At 44.7% G+C, this 19,475-nt stretch overlaps 1 protein-coding gene across 7 annotated transcripts in view; it reads left to right on the plus strand.

The window, feature by feature from the left end:
• Window positions 1-16,719, plus strand: part of KRIT1 (KRIT1 ankyrin repeat containing) — a 71,476-nt gene extending 54,757 nt beyond the window's left edge. For 4 of the 7 annotated variants that reach the window (XM_056519041.1, XM_056519040.1, XM_056519043.1 and 1 more), the window contains 8 exons: window positions 527-634; window positions 1,601-1,757; window positions 6,140-6,291; window positions 9,280-9,446; window positions 9,647-9,734; window positions 10,644-10,850; window positions 15,372-15,488; window positions 16,448-16,718. In XM_056519041.1, coding sequence (XP_056375016.1) covers window positions 527-634; window positions 1,601-1,757; window positions 6,140-6,291; window positions 9,280-9,446; window positions 9,647-9,734; window positions 10,644-10,850; window positions 15,372-15,488; window positions 16,448-16,537 — 1,086 coding nt within the window. In that variant the 3' untranslated portion in view covers window positions 16,538-16,718. Of the gene's footprint in view, window positions 1-526; window positions 635-1,600; window positions 1,758-6,139; window positions 6,292-9,279; window positions 9,447-9,646; window positions 9,735-10,643; window positions 10,851-15,371; window positions 15,489-16,447 lie in introns of all 7 variants that reach the window. The other 3 variants (XM_056519045.1, XM_056519046.1, XM_056519047.1) reach the window with 1 other exon arrangement.
• Window positions 16,720-19,475: the final 2,756 nt, after the last annotated feature.

Raw genomic sequence — 19,475 nt, forward strand, 5'->3', positions numbered from 1 at the left:
GCCGGCAGCAGAGACGTTCCGGAGCGACGGGGACATGGCGACAGCGATGGAGCGACATCCAGGGCAGCGGTGACGGGTCCGGAGCGGCGGGGACACGTGAGTATTACCTCCTGTGCAGTGGTCTTCAACCTGCGGACCTCCAGATGTTGCAAAACTACAACTCCCAGCATGCCCGGACAGCCAACGGCTGTCCGGGCATGCTGGGAGTTGTAGTTTTGCAACATCTGGAGGTCCGCAGGTTGAAGACCACTATTGGGTTCAAAATCTTAATTTTTTTTTAGATTTTGCCCCTAAAAATTGGGTGCGTCTTATACGCCGTTGCGTCCTATAGGACGAAAAATACGGTATATGATTGGAATGCTACACATTTTGTCTGAACGTCACAAAAGTAACCGTTAATTTAAAAAGAATGGGGGGGTTGTTAATGTGCCCCATTTTCATCTTATTAAAGTAACTCTGTGTGCCAATGGTATAACCAGCTGCTTAGTGCAAGGTTTTATTAAATAGTTTTATGTTGTGTTTACAGCATATAACAGACCAACAAGGAAGGACGCCCCTGGATATTTGTGAAGAGAATAAGCAGAGTAAATGGGAGGAGACGGCGGAGCTGCTGAAGAATTCCTTGAATAAACAGGTAGGTTTTCTGTTGTTTAAAAAGAAAAAAAAAAAGAGCACCCCCTAGTGGTCGCAGGAGACGGACAGAATGTTATCATTTGAATTCAAGTAGAAATAACAGACATGGTTACACATCTACATTTTGTATTTTGATCTAATTGCTTCTCAGCATAAATTCAAAAACTAACAGGTTGTTGTTATACATTTTGATCAAAAGTTACAAGCCCACTCGCCACGTCAAGGCCACCTAATTAGAGGGGGTCCCTAACATCCCTAGCATAAAATGGGCGACTACCACCACCGCCGCAACACCAGTGCCCACAGGGGGAACGAACCACGGGCAGAGCGGCCCCAATGCCACTCAAACCAGTCCCTGTGCCGCACCTCCCCGCAGACACTGTGCCACAGCAGCTATGGACGCCGCACAGCATAACATCAGTGTGAACAGGGCGTAAAAGCTCACTTACCATGTGCTCCAAGTCAGACTGGGAGGCTGCTAGGAAAGAAAAGGCTCTTGTGTAGCTAACTACTACTTATATAGGGTTGGGCTGAGGGGGTGGGAGAATGTTATCATTTTTCTGTATAACTTTGTGAAGTAAAGCTGGGGATTGGGGGGGAAGAGTAGAAATGGATACCCAAATAATACATCCCACAGCCCTACACATGCAATGTTAGTTGTAGTGCAGTAGATGATGGGCATCCTTAAAATCAATGCATATTTAGTGCCATTTTAGATGCCTTATGATGATGTTATACTACCCCAGCACGGATAAGCCCAGTGTTTACAAACCAGGGTGCCTCCAGCTGTTGCGAGACTTCAACTCCCAGCATGCCCGGACAGCCAAAGGCTGTCCGGGCATGCTGGGAGTTGTAGTCTCGCAACAGCTAGAGGCACACTGGTTGAGAAGCACTGGATTAGTCTATAGCACAGTACAGTATATGTTACATGCATTGATTCCATTCTCTTGTTTTCTTCTTACAACAGTATGAAAAGGTGCGCATCTACCGAATGGACAGCTCATACCGCTCCGTGGAGCTGAAACATGGCAATAACACAACAGTGCAGCAGATCATGGAGGGGATGCGCCTGTCCCAGGAGACTCAGCAGTTTTTTGCTATCTGGATCTGCTCAGAGAATATCAGTAAGGACACTTATGTGTAAACCTGTCAAGAAAAAAAATTTACATGACCCCCCTGTGTTTAGCTCCTTAAGTCCTTGCCACAAATGGACGTGAATGTACGTCCATCCATTGCAGGCTCCCAAGGTATGACGCGCGCTCAGCAGGTGAGCGCGCATCATACACGGTGAGTCCCGGTTGCTGTAAGCAACCAGGACCCACGGCTAATGCCGGACATCGCCGATCGGGCTGATGTCCGGCAATAAAGGGGTATTCCAGGCAAAAACTTTTTTTTATATATCAACTGGCTCCAGAAAGTTAAACAGATTTGTAAATTACTTCTATTAAAAAATCTTAATCTGTTTAGTGATGATGTCACATCCCGGGAGCTGTGCATGATGGGAGAATATCCCCATAGGAACTGCACAGCTCCCGGGACGTGAGTCATCAGAAAGCAGTTAGACAGAAAAAAAAAAACTCAACTTCAGAAGCTAATAACTATTGCAAGGATTAAGATTTTTTAATCGAAGTAATTCACAAATCTGTTTAAAGGGGTATTCCAGGCAAAAACTTTTTTTTATATATCAACTGGCTCCGGAAAGTTAAACAGATTTGTAAATTATTCATAAAGAAGAAGAATGAAGCAGTTGGCAACTCACCAATCCTCGGTTCAGCAAACTTCTTTATTGCACACTCACAATCTGGGTTGCCCAGGGAGATGACAAAAAGATGGCACAAGCGGGGGGGGGGGGGGGGGTACCACAGAGAGACAACAACGTTGTTTCGCACTACATAGTGCTTCAACTGGCCAGAGACGTTGTTGCCTCTCTCTGTCTACTCGTCAGTCTGAGCACCACACACACCTCAGTGCCATACCCGCTATTGAGCTATATAGTCCAGAGGATCAGAAGTAAGCTGTGCCGAATTACTCTGTTCTCCTTGTGAGATTTTTAAATTACTTCTATTAAAAAATCTTAATCCTTCCAATAGTTATTAGCTTCTGAAGTTTTCTGTCTAACTGCTCAATGATGATTTCACGTCCCAGGAGCTGTGCATGATGGGAGAATATCCCCATAGGAGCTGGACAGCTCCCGGAACGTGAGTCATCAGAGAGCAGTTAGACCGAAAACAGCAACTCAACTTCAGAAGCTAATAACTATTGGAAGGACTAAGATTTTTTAATAGAAGTAATTTACAAATCTGTTTAACTTTCCGGAGCCAGTTGATATATAACAAAAAAGTTTTTGCCTGGAATACCCCTTTAACCCTTTAGATCAAAGTTGATTGCGGCGTCTTAAAGAGGTTAATTTAACTCCCAGCTAGCTCAGTGGGCTGATCGGGACTGCCGCAGCAAAACCTCGGCATCCCGATCAGCTGTGAGGATGGAGGAAGGTCTCTCACCTTCTTTCCTGCCGTCCGATCGTCGATTCACTGCTCCGTGCCTGAGATCCACCGATAACACTGATCAATGCAATGCTATGGGATAGCATTGATCAGTGCTGGCAATCAAGATATTGCATGTTATAGTCCCCTATGGGGGTGTAAAAATAAATAAATGTGATTTAACCCCTTCCCTAATAAAAGTTTGAATCATCCCGCTTTTCCCATTTAAAAATAAATAAAACTGTGTAAATAAAAATAAATATATACATATGTGATATCGCTACGTGCGTAAATGTCTGAAGTATAAAAATGTTAATTAAATTTGTTACTTAAACCCCACGGTCAATTCCAAAGTCCAAAATAGAATATTTATGGTCACTTTTTATACTAATGAAAATGAATAAAAAGTCAGAGCAAAACAAAAATGGTACCGGTAAAAACTTCAGATCAAGGCGCAAAAAAAATTAGCCCTCATACCGGCCCGTATGCGGAAAAATAAAAAAGTTATAGGGGTCAGAAGAGGACATTTTTAAGCGTATTAATTTTCGTGCATGTAGTTATGATTATTTTTTTTTGTAGTAAAATAAAATCAAACCAATATAAATTGGGTATCCTTGCGACCGTGTGGACCTACAGAATAAATATAAGGTGTCGATTTTACCAATAACTTCACTGCGTAGAAACGGAATCCGATAAAAATTACAAAATTGCTTTTTTTTTTTATTTTGCCCCACAAATTATTTTTTTCTGGTTTTGACGTAGCTTTTGTGGTGAAATTATTAAGCCCTTAACTACCACTGATGTAGATTTACATCCGTGGCCAGCTCCCGATCTGTGAAGCGCGCTTCGTAACTGCTGGGTCCCGGTTGCTATCAGCAACCAGCACCCTCAGCTAATACCGGACATCGACGATCGGGCTGATGTCCGGTATTATCCCTTTAGACTCCAATCAAAGTTGATCACGGCGTCTAAAACGGGAGAAATCCATAGTGTCTAGCTCAGAGGAAATCAAATTTATCAACCCATGGAGGTCTGGATATGGAGTCGCACTCAAAATCAAAGGCTGATCCAACTTCATGTAATGTCCTTAAAACAAGTCAAAATGAGGCTCAGTAGTGTGTGTGGCCTCCACGTGCCCGTATGACCTCCCTACAATGCCTGGGCATGCTCCTGAGGGATGTCCTCCAGACCTGGACTAAAGCATCTGCCAACTCCTGGACAGACATGATGTCCCAGATGTGCTCAGTTGGATTCAGCTCTGGGGAACGGGCGGCCAGTCCATAGCATCAATGCCTTCCTCCTGCAGGAACTGCTGACACACTTCAGCCACATGAGGTCTAGCATTGTCTTGTATTAGGAGGAACCCAGGGCCAACCGCACCAGCATATGGTCTCACAAGGGGTCTGAGGATCTCATCTCGGTACCTAATGGCAGTCAGGCTACCTCTGGCAAGCACATGGAGCGCTGTGCGGCCCCACAAAGAAATTCCACCCCACACCATTACTGACCCACCGCCAAACCAGTCATGCTGGAGGATGTTGCAGGCAGCAGAACGTTCTCCACGGTGTCTCCAGACTCTGTCAAGTCTGTCACATGTGCTCAGTGTGAACCAGCTTTCATCTGTGAAGAGCACAGGGCGCCAGTGATGAATTTGCCAATCTTTGTCTTCTCTGGCAAATGCCAAATGTCCTGCACAGTGTTGGGCTGTGAGCATAACCCCCACATGTGGTTGTCGGGCCCTCATACCACCTCATGGAGTCTGTTTCTGACCGTTTGAGTGGACACATGCACATTTGTGGCCTGCAGGAGGTCATTTTGCAGGGCCCTGGCAGCTCCTCCTGCTCCTCCTTGCACAAAGGTGGAGGTAGCGGTCCTGCTGCTGGGTTGTTTCTCTCCTACGGCCTCCTCCACGTCTCCTGATGTACTGGCCTGTCTCCTGGTAGTGCCTCCATGCTCTGGACACTATGCTGACTGACGCAGCACCTGCAGAACCACTCCTTTATTGGGAGTGTCTTGCTAATTGCCTATAATTTCCACCTGTTGTCTGTTCCATGTGTAATTGATTGTCAATCAGTGTTCTTCCTGAGTGGACAGTGGGATTTCACAGAAGTGTCATTGACCTGGAGTTACATTGTGTTGTTTAAGTGTTTCTTTTATTTTTTTGAGCAGTGTATTTCCTTCCACAGACCCATGTGAGGGCTTGGTTTTTGCACGACCAATTGTACTTTGTAATGACATCACTAATTTTACCATAAAATTTATGGCAAACGCTAAAAATGATTATTTGTGTGAGGAAATTGAAATGAAAACTGCAACTTTGCTAATTTTGGAGGGTTTCGTTTTCATGCTGTACCCTTTACAGTAAAAATGACGTATTCTTTATTCTGTGGGTTAGTACGATTAAAATGATACCCATGGTTACGTACTTTTCTATTATTGTATTGCTTTAAAAAAAATCAGTTTTTTTTTTTCTTACAAAATTTGTATGTTTAAAATCGCCCTATTTTGACCACCTATAACTTGCTCATTTTTCCGTATATGGGGATGTGTGAGGGCTAATTTTTTGCACCGTGTCCTGTAGATTTAAAAAAATCTTTACCCTTCCAGTACTTTTTAGCAGCTGTTTGCTACAGAGGAAATTATTTTCTTTTTGAATTTCTTTTTTGTCCACAGTGCTCTTTGGTGACATCTCTGTCTGTGTCAGGAACTGTCCAGAGCAGCATAGGTTTGCTAAGGGGATTTTCTCCTGCTCTGGACAGTTCCTGAGACAGTCAGAGGTGTCAGCAGAGAGCACTGTGGTCAGACAGAAAGGACATTCAAAATGAAAAGAATTTCCTCTGTAGCATACAGCTGCTAAAAAGTACTGGAAGGGTGAAGATTTTTTAATGGAAGTCATTTACAAATCTGTTTAACTTTTTGGCACCAGTTGATTTAAAAAAAAAAATGTTTCCCACCGGAGTACCCCTTTAAGATTATGTGAAGCTCTCTAGTATTTTATTCTTGTTTTCCTGGTTATTTTATAGGCCTGCAGCTAAAGCCATTTCACAAGCCCTTGCAGCACATCAGAGACTGGAACGAGATAGTGACTGACCTAACCAACCTGGACCCCCAGAGAGAGACTCCGCAGCTCTTCCTTCGCAGGGATGTCAAGTTACCACTGGACGTAGAGCAAAAGGTGAAAACATAAAAGTCTCTTCTTTATCACATATCAGCCAGATGCAGCAGTATTGGTATAGGTTGTGTGAACCTCTGCCACAATCTAGTTCTAGGGTAGGTATAATAGTTCAAAGTAAATTCACTAAGTACAAACTCAAAGGAGTACTCCGGTGGAAAAGTTTTTATTTTTTTATTTTTTTTTTTTATAAATTAACTGGTACCAGAAAGTTAAACAGATTTGTAAATTACTTCTATTTAAAAATCTTAATCCTTCCAGTAATTATTAGCAGCTGTGTGCTACAGAGGAAATTCTTTTCTTTTAGAATTTCTTTTTTGTCTTGTCCACAATGCTCTCTGCTGACACCGTCCGTGTCCGTGAGAGGAACTGTCCAGAGCAGTATAGGTTTGCTATGGGGATTTTCTCCTGCTCCAGACAGTTCTTGATACGGGCATCAGGTGTCAGCAGAGAGCACTGTGGAAAAGACAAAAAAGAAATTGAAAAAGAAAAGAATTTCCTCTGTAGCATACAGCTGCTAATAAGTACTGGAAGGACAAATATTTTTTAATTGAAGTAATTTACAAATCTGTTTAACATTCTGACATCAGTTGATTTAAAAAAAGAAAAATTCCCACCGGAGTACCCCTTTAACTAGAATGTTTCCCTTCACTGAAAGCAAGCAGGGGTCTTAAAAATAATGGGGGAGATTTATCAAAACCTTTGCAGAAAAAAAGTTGACCAGTTGCCCAAAGCAACCAATCAGATGGCTTCTTTTATTTTTCAGAGGCCTTTTTTAAAATTAAAGAAGCAATCTGATTGGTTGCTATGGGCAACTGGTCAACTTTTTTTTTTCTGCACAGGTTTTGATAAATCTCCCCCAATGAAGCATTAAAAGAGGAGACTGTTATCCGGAAACACGGTGACGATGATCAGTGGAGAAAAGAAAGTGTCCTGCTCCCAGGAAGTCCAATTAAAACTTAATGTTTAATATAATGGAATGTTAAAAAAAAGCATTCCACTGAAAGAAAGGGACATGTCACTCATAAAAGGAGTGAAACGCCAATGCGTTTCGAGCATAAGCAATAATACCACCCGACTGAGGGGTTTAAATACACACACAAGCACAAATGGCACAGACCCCATTTCAGGTACGCCCTCCGGCTTTCCAAAATGGAATTGATGTGTTGACCCTTCAGACGTCGGGTACAATGCACAAGTGCGGGATAATGGTGAGGTGTAGGATCTATGTATATATGGTGAAATACAGATGAAAGGAGCGCTCCCTGTGCGGTATCGGTGAGGTCTATAAACAGAATGTGAACTAGTGTAGAAACTCGCTCACCTGTAATGGTTGTGCGGAAAAGCACAAAGCTTAGAAAAGCATGTATAAGGAGAGGACTGCAGCGGCTTCCCACATGTAGTGTAGTGACTGTATACAAAAGAAAGCAGAGGGAAAAGGAAGCTGGATCGCGCTGTCACAAAGGGGGGTACTCCACGAATGTCAGGATAAGGTGCTTTTATTCTTCAACCATGCAACGCGTTTCAAAACCATTAATTTTTTTCATCAGGCTGGATGCCTGATGAAAAAAACGGATGGTTTTGAAATGCGTTGCACCACAAAAGCACCTTGTCCTGACATTCGTGGAGTTCCCCCCTTTGTGACTGCGCGATCCAGCTTCCTTTTCCCTCTGCTTTCTTTTGTATCCATGTATATATGGTGGGACGAGCAGGATTTGCTGGCTCTGTGTGGTGGGCTGAGCAGGGCTCGCAGGCTCTACCTATTTGTGGTGGGCTGAGCAGGGCTCGCAGGCTCTACCTATTTGTGGTGGGACAAGCAGACATTCTCTATGTGGTGGAATGAGGAGGACTAGAAAGTTCTCTCTGTGTAATGGGATGAAGAAGACTCGCAGGCTCTCTCTTTGTGTGGTGGGACGAGCAGTATTTGCAGTCTCTCTCTGTTGTTGGAAGAGCAGGACTCTTAGGCTCTGTGTGGTGGGGCATGCAGGCTTCCTCATTTGGAGGTAGGATGAGCAGGAATGGCAGGCTCTCTATGGCTGCATTCACACCACATTTTCGCAGTACAGTTCCCGTATACGTTTTCAGTGTGGAAACCGTACGGAACCGTATTGAAAACCGTATGCATTGACTCTCCATTGAAAACCGTATGCCAAACGATGCATCAGTTTTGAGTCTTGTACGGTTTAGTCCATTTTTTCCCTCTACCCAAAACCATAGCCCACCACGGTTTTGGACCTGGTCCGGGTGAAAAACTGTATTTAAACCGTATAGGTTTTTTTTTTTTTACATGGGAGTCAATGGGAACCGTACAGAACCATATGTGCGTATGTTTGCACGATACGGTTTTTGACTTTGCAAATTTTTTTTTCTTGGAATTTCAATCAAACAAGTGAATCTTTATTCATAATGGAGTAAAAAGTTAAAAACTTATAGGTTTTTTTCTTTAAAAATGGAATCAACCGGACATCATTTTTCAAACCGTATACGGGTTAAAATTTGTACACACGTTTTGATACAGTTTAGTCCGGTTTTGAGGAATCAGTTTTTCATCAAAAACCTGATACAGAAACTGGGATCCTATGTGTGCTGGGACGAGTAGGACTCGCAGACTCTCTGTATGTGCTGGGACGAGCAGGGTTTCTCTGTGTGTGGTGGGACAAGCAGGACTCACATGCTTCATTCTTTTCTGACTCACGGCCGTTTGCATCCGACCCGTTAAGGGTCCAAACGGTCAGATGCAAACGCCTACTGCCGGGTCCCGACTGCCCCCATTCACTTGCATGGGGTCTGTCAGTGACCCCATCATTTTACAGGATTTTAGCGGAGAAAAAAAAATAGTACTTGCACCTTTCTTTTCTCCCCTAAACTTGATGGAACAGCCAACGGAGTTCCACCTAATAGAGCCCGACGGCAGTGTGAACGAGGCCTTAGCAACACCTTTGCATCTGCAAAATACCTAGGCTTCTATTTAATAGTCTATCGTCTTCGCAGATTGAAGATCCTCTTTCTATACTGATCCTTTTCGACGAAGCCCGATACAGCCTCCTGAAAGGTTTCTACCCAGCAGCAGACGTGAAGCTGATCACACTTGCCAGCCTCCTCCTGCAGATCGTGTACGGGAACTACGAGAGCAAGAAGCATAAGCAAGGATTCATGAAGTGAGTGCCTTACTAGTGCTAGGACCGGTGTTTCCCAACCAGGGTGCCTCCAGCTGTTGCAAAACTACAACCAAAGGCTGTCCGGGCATGCTGGGAATTGTAGTTTTGCAACAGCTGGAGGCACCCTGGTTGGGAAACAATGACTTAGACTGCATGTGGGCTGTCATATATTATTTTTTTTATTGCTTTGATCCCTACAGTGAAGAAAATTTAAAGTCTATTGTACCGATCACCAAGGTGAAGAGTAAAGCCCCTCATTGGACAAACCGAATCCTCCATGAGTATAAGGTGAGTATTTAATTAAAGGGGTACACAGCTTGGAACCCCCCATATATAAACCAGAGTGGAAAACAAACATCTCTATTTGTAGTCGAGACTAGGGATCGACCGATTATCGGTTTGGCCGATATTATCGGCCGATATTCACGATTTTGGACGTTATCGGTATTGGCAATTACCGATAATCCGATAATGCTCCTCCCCCACCGCACCACGCCACCACTGCACCGCACCCATCACCACCGTGCCGCACGCCCCGGCCAGAGACTGCCTCCGCCGCTGCCCCATTGCCTCCCCCATTCCCGGTTTTATAATTACCTGTTCCCGGGGTCTGGGGCCCGCGCTATTTCTGGCTTCTGCGCGTCCTGTGCGCTGTGCAGCTCAATGACGAGTGACGTCCTCAACGTGAAGTCACCGTCAGTGCGCACAGTGACAGCTCAGGAGGACGCCGCAGGAGCCAGAAGAAGCGTGGACCCCGGGCCCCGGGAACAGGTAATTGTAAAACCGGGAATGGGGGAGGCAATGGGGCAGCAGCGGTCCCTGGCCGGGGCAGGCGGTGCGGTAGTGGGGGGTGGCGGTGATAGGACTCAGAACCCCAGGACAGGCAATGATCTGCAGCGGTGTCGCTGGGGGGATGAATAGCCGATAACTTATACCGGAATATCGGTATAAGTTATCGGCCCTAAACTCCACAGAGATATCGGTATCGACCCTAAAAAACTATATCGGTCGATCCCTAGTCGAGACTACCCGTTCATGTTTATTTGAATGGCCACATGTAATGCTACATTTCCCCTCTAGTGGCCGCTGCAGTAAACATAGCTGGTTGGGCGGAGTTTACATGGCATCGATGGCGGAGTGGGAAGCTGTCCCTTGACTGACGGATTCTATACATTGTCCACATTGTGTCTGTTGCAGATTTTGAGTACGAGTGAAGGGGTGAGCAAAGAAATGCACCATCTACAGCGGATGTTTCTTCAGAACTGCTGGGATATACCCACCTATGGAGCAGCGTTCTTCACAGGACAGATATTCACGAAGGCCACGTCCAGCAGTCACAAGGTCATACGGGTGTATGTGGGCATCAATACTAAAGGGCTGCACCTTCTCAACCTGGAGACCAAGGTAAATTGTGATGGAAAACAAAATGGCCGGGACCATTAACTGCAACTCTGATGTACGATCCTGAGTTTTTACCCCGGGAAGCGGGCGGCATCCGTCTGGCATCCATCCATTTCTCTGCATAGAAGTTTATAATAACAGAAATGCTTTGATACAGTATTAATGGAATCTGAGAGGTGCCTGACTAGAAGACTTCCCAGATTACCGGATGGTTATATAAAAGAGAACCTTCAGGAAGACACGCCAAAATAAAATGTCACATAATGTTGTGGTGTGCTACCTTTGCTAATGTGAGGACCACCCCCAAAATGCACAATAAGATGTAAGGGGTATGCCCATCTGAGACCTATAGTTTTTGGCATATTGACTGTATATCAAAAGTTCACCTAGTCCTAGCCTACCCATAACAGTGTAAATCATAGTCCCCCATAAGTAACAGATGCACAGTCCCCCATAAGTGCCAGCCAGACAGCAACCCCTCCCCACAGTAGTCCCATACACACAGTAGCCCTCCATAACAATGACAGACACACAGCCCCCCCCCCCCCCCATATTAGTGATAGACACAGTCCCCATTAAAAGCACGGGCACACTGTCCCCCTATAATAGTACCAGACACACAACCCCCCCCCCACACACACACACCATAAGAGTGACAAACACAGCCCCACTTCATAACAGTGCCAGACACACAGCCCCCCCACACACACACACACACACACAACATAGGAGTAATAAACACAGCCCCGCTTCATAACAGTGCCAGGCACAGCCCCCCCACACAGCATAAGAGTGACAAACACAGCCCTGCTTCATAACAGGAACAGACACACAGCCCCCCCCCCCCACCATAAGAGTGACAAACACAGCCCCACTTCATAACAGTGCCAGACACACAGCCCCCCCCCCCACCATAAGAGTGACAAACACAGCCCCACTTCATAACAGTGCCAGACACACAGACCCCCCCACACCATAAGAATGACAAACACAGCCCCACTTCATAACAGTGCCAGACACACAGACCCCCCCACACCATAAGAATGACAAACACAGCCCCACTTCATAACAGTGCCAGACACACAGACCCCCCCCCCCCACACCATAAGTGACAAACAGCCCTGCTTCATAACAGTGCCAGACACACAGCCCCCCCCCCACCATAAGAGTGACAAACACAGCCCCACTTCATAACAGTGCCAGACACACAGACCCCCCCACACCATAAGAATGACAAACACAGCCCCACTTCATAACAGTGCCAGACACACAGACCCCCCCACACCATAAGAATGACAAACACAGCCCCACTTCATAACAGTGCCAGACACACAGACCCCCCCCCCCCACACCATAAGTGACAAACAGCCCTGCTTCATAACAGTGCCAGACACACAGCCCCCCCCCCCACCATAAGAGTGACAAACACAGCCCCACTTCATAACAGTGCCAGACACACAGCCCCCCCCCCCCCCCCACACACACACACACACCATAAGAGTGACAAACACAGCCCCGCTTCATAACAGGAACAGACACACAGCCCCCCCACACACACACACACACACCATAAGAGTGACAAACACAGCCCCGCTTCATAACAGTGCCAGATGCACATTCCTTTCCCTTTCTCGCTACATAACAATGCCAGACACACATTCCCTCCGCATAATAGCCCCCCGACACACAGTCCCTCCCATAACAATGCCCGACACCCAGTCTCCCCCATAACAGTACCCCACACTGTTGCCCCCCCCCCCCCCCCATAACAGAGCTAGACACACAGTTCCTCTAATAAGTGTCCGCCACACAGTATCCCGCTAGTGATGTCTCTCTGCTCTTGACAGCTGTATCCTTGTAAAATATCAGGATATGGACAAGAATGTCCTGGGAATTGAATTATGGGAGGGCAGATTATAGGATGTTCCCTTTTATATAATGTTTCATCAGGTTTATCTTGAGGGTTACATTGGTCCCAACAGTTGTCCCTGTGTCCATCCAGTATTGTAGAGCAGAGCTCTATCTATAATAATACATACTGCTATAATACACACTGCTATAATACACACTGCTATAATACATAACATACTGCTATAATACACACTGCTATAATACACACTGCTATAATACATAACATACTGCTATAATACACACTGCTATAATACATAACATACTGCTATAATACACACTGCTATAATACACACTGCTATAATACATAACATACTGCTATAATACACACTGCTATAATACATAACATACTGCTATAATACACACTGCTATAATACACACTGCTATAATACACACTGCTATAATACACGCTGCTATAATACACACTGCTATAATACACACTGCTATAATACACACTGCTATAATACACGCTGCTATAATACACGCTGCTATAATACACGCTGCTATAATACACGCTGCTATAATACACGCTGCTATAATACACGCTGCTATAATACACACTGCTATAATACACACTGCTATAATACACACTGCTATAATACACGCTGCTATAATACACGCTGCTATAATACACGCTGCTATAATACACGCTGCTATAATACACGCTGCTATAATACACGCTGCTATAATACACGCTGCTATAATACACGCTGCTATAATACACGCTGCTATAATACACGCTGCTATAATACACGCTGCTATAATACACGCTGCTATAATACACGCTGCTATAATACACGCTGCTATAATACACGCTGCTATAATACACGCTGCTATAATACACGCTGCTATAATACACGCTGCTATAATACACGCTGCTATAATACACGCTGCTATAATACACGCTGCTATAATACACGCTGCTATAATACACGCTGCTATAATACACGCTGCTATAATACACGCTGCTATAATACACGCTGCTATAATACACGCTGCTATAATACACGCTGCTATAATACACGCTGCTATAATACACGCTGCTATAATACACGCTGCTATAATACACGCTGCTATAATACACGCTGCTATAATACACGCTGCTATAATACACGCTGCTATAATACATAACATACTGCTATAATACACGCTGCTATAATACACGCTGCTATAATACACGCTGCTATAATACACGCTGCTATAATACACGCTGCTATAATACACGCTGCTATAATACACGCTGCTATAATACACGCTGCTATATTACACACTGCTATAATACACACTGCTATAATACACACTGCTATAATACACGCTGCTATAATACACGCTGCTATAATACATAACATTCTGCTATAATACACACTGCTATAATACATGCTGCTATAATACATAACATACTGCTATAATACACGCTGCTATAATACACGCTGCTATAATACATAACATACTGCTATAATACACGCTGCTATAATACACGCTGCTATAATACACGCTGCTATAATACACGCTGCTATAATACACGCTGCTATAATACACACTGCTATAATACACGCTGCTATAATACACGCTGCTATAATACACGCTGCTATAATACACGCTGCTATAATACACGCTGCTATAATACACGCTGCTATAATACACGCTGCTATAATACACGCTGCTATAATACACGCTGCTATAATACACGCTGCTATAATACACGCTGCTATAATACACGCTGCTATAATACACGCTGCTATAATACACACTGCTATAATACACACTGCTATAATACACACTGCTATAATACACTCTGCTATAATACACGCTGCTATAATACACGCTGCTATAATACACACTGCTATAATACACTCTGCTATAATACACACTGCTATAATACACACTGCTATAATACACGCTGCTATAATACATGCTGCTATAATACATGCTGCTATAATACATGCTGCTATAATACATACTGCTATAATACATAACATACTGCTATAATACACGCTGCTATAATACACGCTGCTATAATACACGCTGCTATAATACACGCTGCTATAATACACGCTGCTATAATACACACTGCTATAATACACGCTGCTATAATACACGCTGCTATAATACACGCTGCTATAATACACACTGCTATAATACACACTGCTATAATACACGCTGCTATAATACATGCTGCTATAATACATGCTGCTATAATACATGCTGCTATAATACATACTGCTATAATACATAACATACTGCTATAATACACGCTGCTATAATACACGCTGCTATAATACACGCTGCTATAATACACGCTGCTATAATACACGCTGCTATAATACACGCTGCTATAATACACGCTGCTATAATACACGCTGCTATAATACACGCTGCTATAATACACGCTGCTATAATACACGCTGCTATAATACACGCTGCTATAATACACGCTGCTATAATACACGCTGCTATAATACACGCTGCTATAATACACGCTGCTATAATACACGCTGCTATAATACACGCTGCTATAATACACGCTGCTATAATACACGCTGCTATAATACACACTGCTATAATACATACTGCAGGGTCATTTCCTGATCACTTTCACCTTTTTTGTGCTTTCAGGCTCTTTTAATAAGTTTAAAGTTTGGCAGCTTTAAGTGGCAGCTGGGAGACGGGGACACCTGTTTCCAGATCCACAGTATGGAGAACAGAATGAGCTTTGTCGTCCACACAAAACAGGTAACCCCAGTGATCTGATATAGATATGATCTACAGCAGCGACACGGACCATAGGACACAACAGTCTGGAACTGAATTAGTGACTTCTATGGGAGAGTGTTGTGGGCATGCTCTGTGACCTGTGCATGGAGGGGAGGCAGACTCCTTAGCCTAAGGCTATGTACACACTGTGGAATTTTGCTCGGAAATTCAGCTACAGCAGAATTTCAATGTGATTCTCCTCACTGGCAGATGCTTCTGGTGCGGAAATCCTGGTGCATTTCCAAGTAGTCCTATCGCCCACCGGATCATTCAAATGTGCAGAATGTCGGTCCATATTTTGTGCACAGAAAATCCGTGCACATCCGTGTGAACATGACCCTGGTGTCTCTCCCTGTCATCACAGAAAAAAATAATGCTTCTGTATGTTACTCACCAGGTCATGCAGATGATACAGGTCTTTTTTTTTTTTTTTTTTAATGTGTCAAGTTTCTTTATTTGGCTCTCAAATCCCTCTGTTCTGCAGCTCACTCATTCTGACATCCACTGCTCAGGAAGGGGCATGTGAGAGACAAGCACTGAGCCCACCCTCACTCACCATGCATTCACTTCCTCCCTGAGTCTGCTGTGCTGGGTCTCTTCATCCAATCACTGCAGCCTGCTCTGTAACCCCCTCCTCTCTGTTTTTTTGCTGCAGTCTGATAGGACAGGAGTGATCACAGAGTAGTGCTAGTCCTGCCCTCACTTCCTGGTCTTTGTCCCAGCCTGTGCTTTAGCTGGGATAAAAATGATGCTGCAGCCGGACAGGATTATGTTCTATGTGCTGTGATTTCTATAAAAAGGAGATACACCTCTTAAAAATTTTATTAGAAAGGTTAATGTTTTGCCAAGATGTAGAACATATAAAAAGTTTTTGATACACAGTAAATGATATGTACCACCTGCTGTATATCTGAATATTTTCATGTCCTCTGATGCAGGCCGGCCTAGTAGTGAAGCTCCTGATGAAACTTAGTGGTCAGCTAGTGCCTGGAGAGAACACCACGACAGAGCGATACGGTTATGGATAGCGGCTACACCGTGTCTCCAGACCGCGCCCCACCGCGGCTTCTCTGTGAATTCATTGGATGATGCCCCGGCCACAGACCGCTGCTCACTCATCTGCTCCTTTTTATATGTATTTTTTTACTCGTTTTTTTGATCCAAAATAGAAATATAGAAATGCTGTAAAAAAAAAATAAAAATCTTCATATTTATTAAAAATCAATAAATAAAATGGTGTCTTCTGTACTTTACTGATCACATTTAGAGATGAGCGAATCGAAGTTGACGAACCCGAATTCATTACGAATGTCATGAAATATTTGATTTGCAACGAATTTGAATATCGCCACGATTCTATTGTGCGAATCGCTTCATTAAATTCCATTTTACAGCGTTCCAGGCTAAAGGAGACCGAAAATGGCGGATCCACATGTGAGTACATGGGGCAGGGGATTATGGGAGGGCGCGAAGGGAGGTAGGCGGGATGACCCTGAATCACATGCGAGATGCAGCCTATCAGTGTTCACTGACAGCTCCTATATAATCGGCGGCCATCTTGCTGCTGCTCATTTCATTCATGCACTCAGAAAGAGAAGACGGGCTGCACGTCTGTGTGTGAATAGCTCATACCACAGCGTTACACTGCAACTGCTAGTCACATCAGCATTAGGGAAAGGCAGGAGTGCAGAGTGCTGTGCTGTTACACTGAGAAGGATCATTGATTGCTAAACCTCCTATTCACGTTATTGAGCATTGCAGCAGAGAGTGGCAGAGAGCTGTCAGCTGCCTCATACAGATCTCCAAGCTGCCTGAACCTTCTGAACCATCTTATCACCTTATTTTTCAGCGCAATTCTGTGCTTTTTTTTCCACAAGTAATCATCTGCTGCTTATAATTGTGTGTAGACTGTATAAAGACCAGTGCAAACCATTCTTAACACTCTGTGTCAGTTCAATTTAGGGTTTAATCCCTGTTTTCTTTTTTTGGTGGTGCTGCACTGTTGGGTCCTGCTGCTGTTCATAAATATGTTTTTTCAGCAGACTGTAGTGCATTTGTCTGCCCTCATACGTGTATACCACATACCTACATCAAAGCAGTCTACTATTCTGTATCTGTAACAAGTCTAGATACAGGGAAAGTCCAAGCAACAGTACTCTCCGGCTGGTCTTTTACAAAAATACAGAGTTTTTCTGCGTATTGTTGCGCATTTTTTTTTGCCCTCCTACGTGCATACCACATACGTACATCTAAGTAGTGTACCATTTTTTACCTGTTAATCTGTCAAGGGCCTACATACTGTGAAAGTCCAAATAATAGTACTCATGGGCTGGTGTTTTACAAAAATTACTTATAACTTATTAATTACTTAAAAAATTAATTATTGAGTTTTTAGGCTCATTGTAGTGCATTTTACTGCCCTCATCAGTGCATACCGCATACGTACATCTAAGTAGTGTACCATTTTGTACCTGTTAATCTGTCAAGGGTCTACATACTGTGAAAGGACAGCCAAAAGTAATCACCTGCTGCTGTTCTAGGCAAATACTGTTTAAAGAGTAGTGAAGCGTATTGTAATACCCTCATATACGCACTAAGTATGTCAGGCAGAGAAGTGCCAGGACGTGCACAGAGGAGTAGCAGAGGCCTAAATACTTCAGGCAGAGGTCGCAGCAGACTAAGGGCGAATGGCCTGAGCTCCCGTTATCAGCCAGCGGTCATGTCTTGACCAGCAACTCATCTGCCGTCGTTAATTGGTTAACACGCTCATCCACTTCATCACAAGTGACATCTGACACCCCCAGTCAACAGTCGGTGGGTTCCTCAGACACAACTCTCAGTTGGCATGGCCCGGGAGCAGTCCCTGTCCTCCCATTGCCTTTGTCCTATGCTGTTCCCTCTCCTAAAGAAGTATCTCATGCTTTGGGTTCAGCTCCACTATTCACTGAGGACGATCCAATAGAGCACAGTCAGCAGCTACTGCCCAGAAGTGGAGGAGACATGCGCCGCTTGCACCGCTAGGTGGCCAAATAGTGATGCGGAGAGTGACTTGGGAGGCGGTGTTGAAAGTGTTCAGGGTCATGAAGCAGACACTGTTGGGGAACCTGAGGAGGACATCAGTGACGTGCACACAACTGTTGATGATGATGAAGCCAATCGCAATTGGGAGCCGGGTGCAGAAGGGGCTTCATCATCATCATCATCAGGAGAAGAGAGTTGCAGGTTGCCCTTGAGGCAGCAAGGCGGTAGCATGGTTGGCAGTCAGCATGGTGGCAGGAGTGGAAATTCTGGAGCCAAACGTGTCCGGGGGAGACCACCAGCTTCGCAGCAGCCTACCTTTCCGAAAGGGAGTGGAACAGGGGTTCCTGGAGACAGCGCCAGTAGCAGTCAATTAGTGCGGACTGCGGGTGGGAAAATCAGCTACTCGGCGGTGTGGCAGTTTTTCATCAGGCATCCGGAGGAGGTTCACCTAGCCACATGCAAGATATGTCGGCAGAAGGTGAAGCATGGCCAGGGTCCCAATGTCGGCACCATGGCCCTGTGTCAACACATACTTCGCCACCATAAAGCGGCCCTGGGAGAACCGTGGCTCCGATGTAGTAGTCCAGCCTGCTGCATCACCCAGTGGCCATCCGCTCCCTCCTTCATCCAGCCAAGGCTCCACCACCTCAGGCGAAGGGAGCTGTGTGTCAAACCTTCCTTCTGTCGCTCCAGATGCTCCTGCTTCTCCCGCTTTTAGTCAGCCATTCCGCCAACAATCCATCGGCGAAGCCATGTCCAAGAGACGACAGTATACGCCCCCTCATCCAACGGCGCAGAAGTTGAATGTCCTCCTGTCTAAGTTGCTGGTGCTGTAGTCCCTCCCTTTTCAAGTGGTGGATTCTGCACCTTTCAGAGAATTGATGGCTTGAGCCGAGGTGGAGAGTCCCAAGCCGTCATTTCTTTGTAAAGAAGGTGGTACCAGCC

This window comes from Hyla sarda, chromosome 5 (assembly GCF_029499605.1).
Source record: "Hyla sarda isolate aHylSar1 chromosome 5, aHylSar1.hap1, whole genome shotgun sequence".
Classification (NCBI taxonomy): Eukaryota; Metazoa; Chordata; class Amphibia; order Anura; family Hylidae; genus Hyla; species Hyla sarda.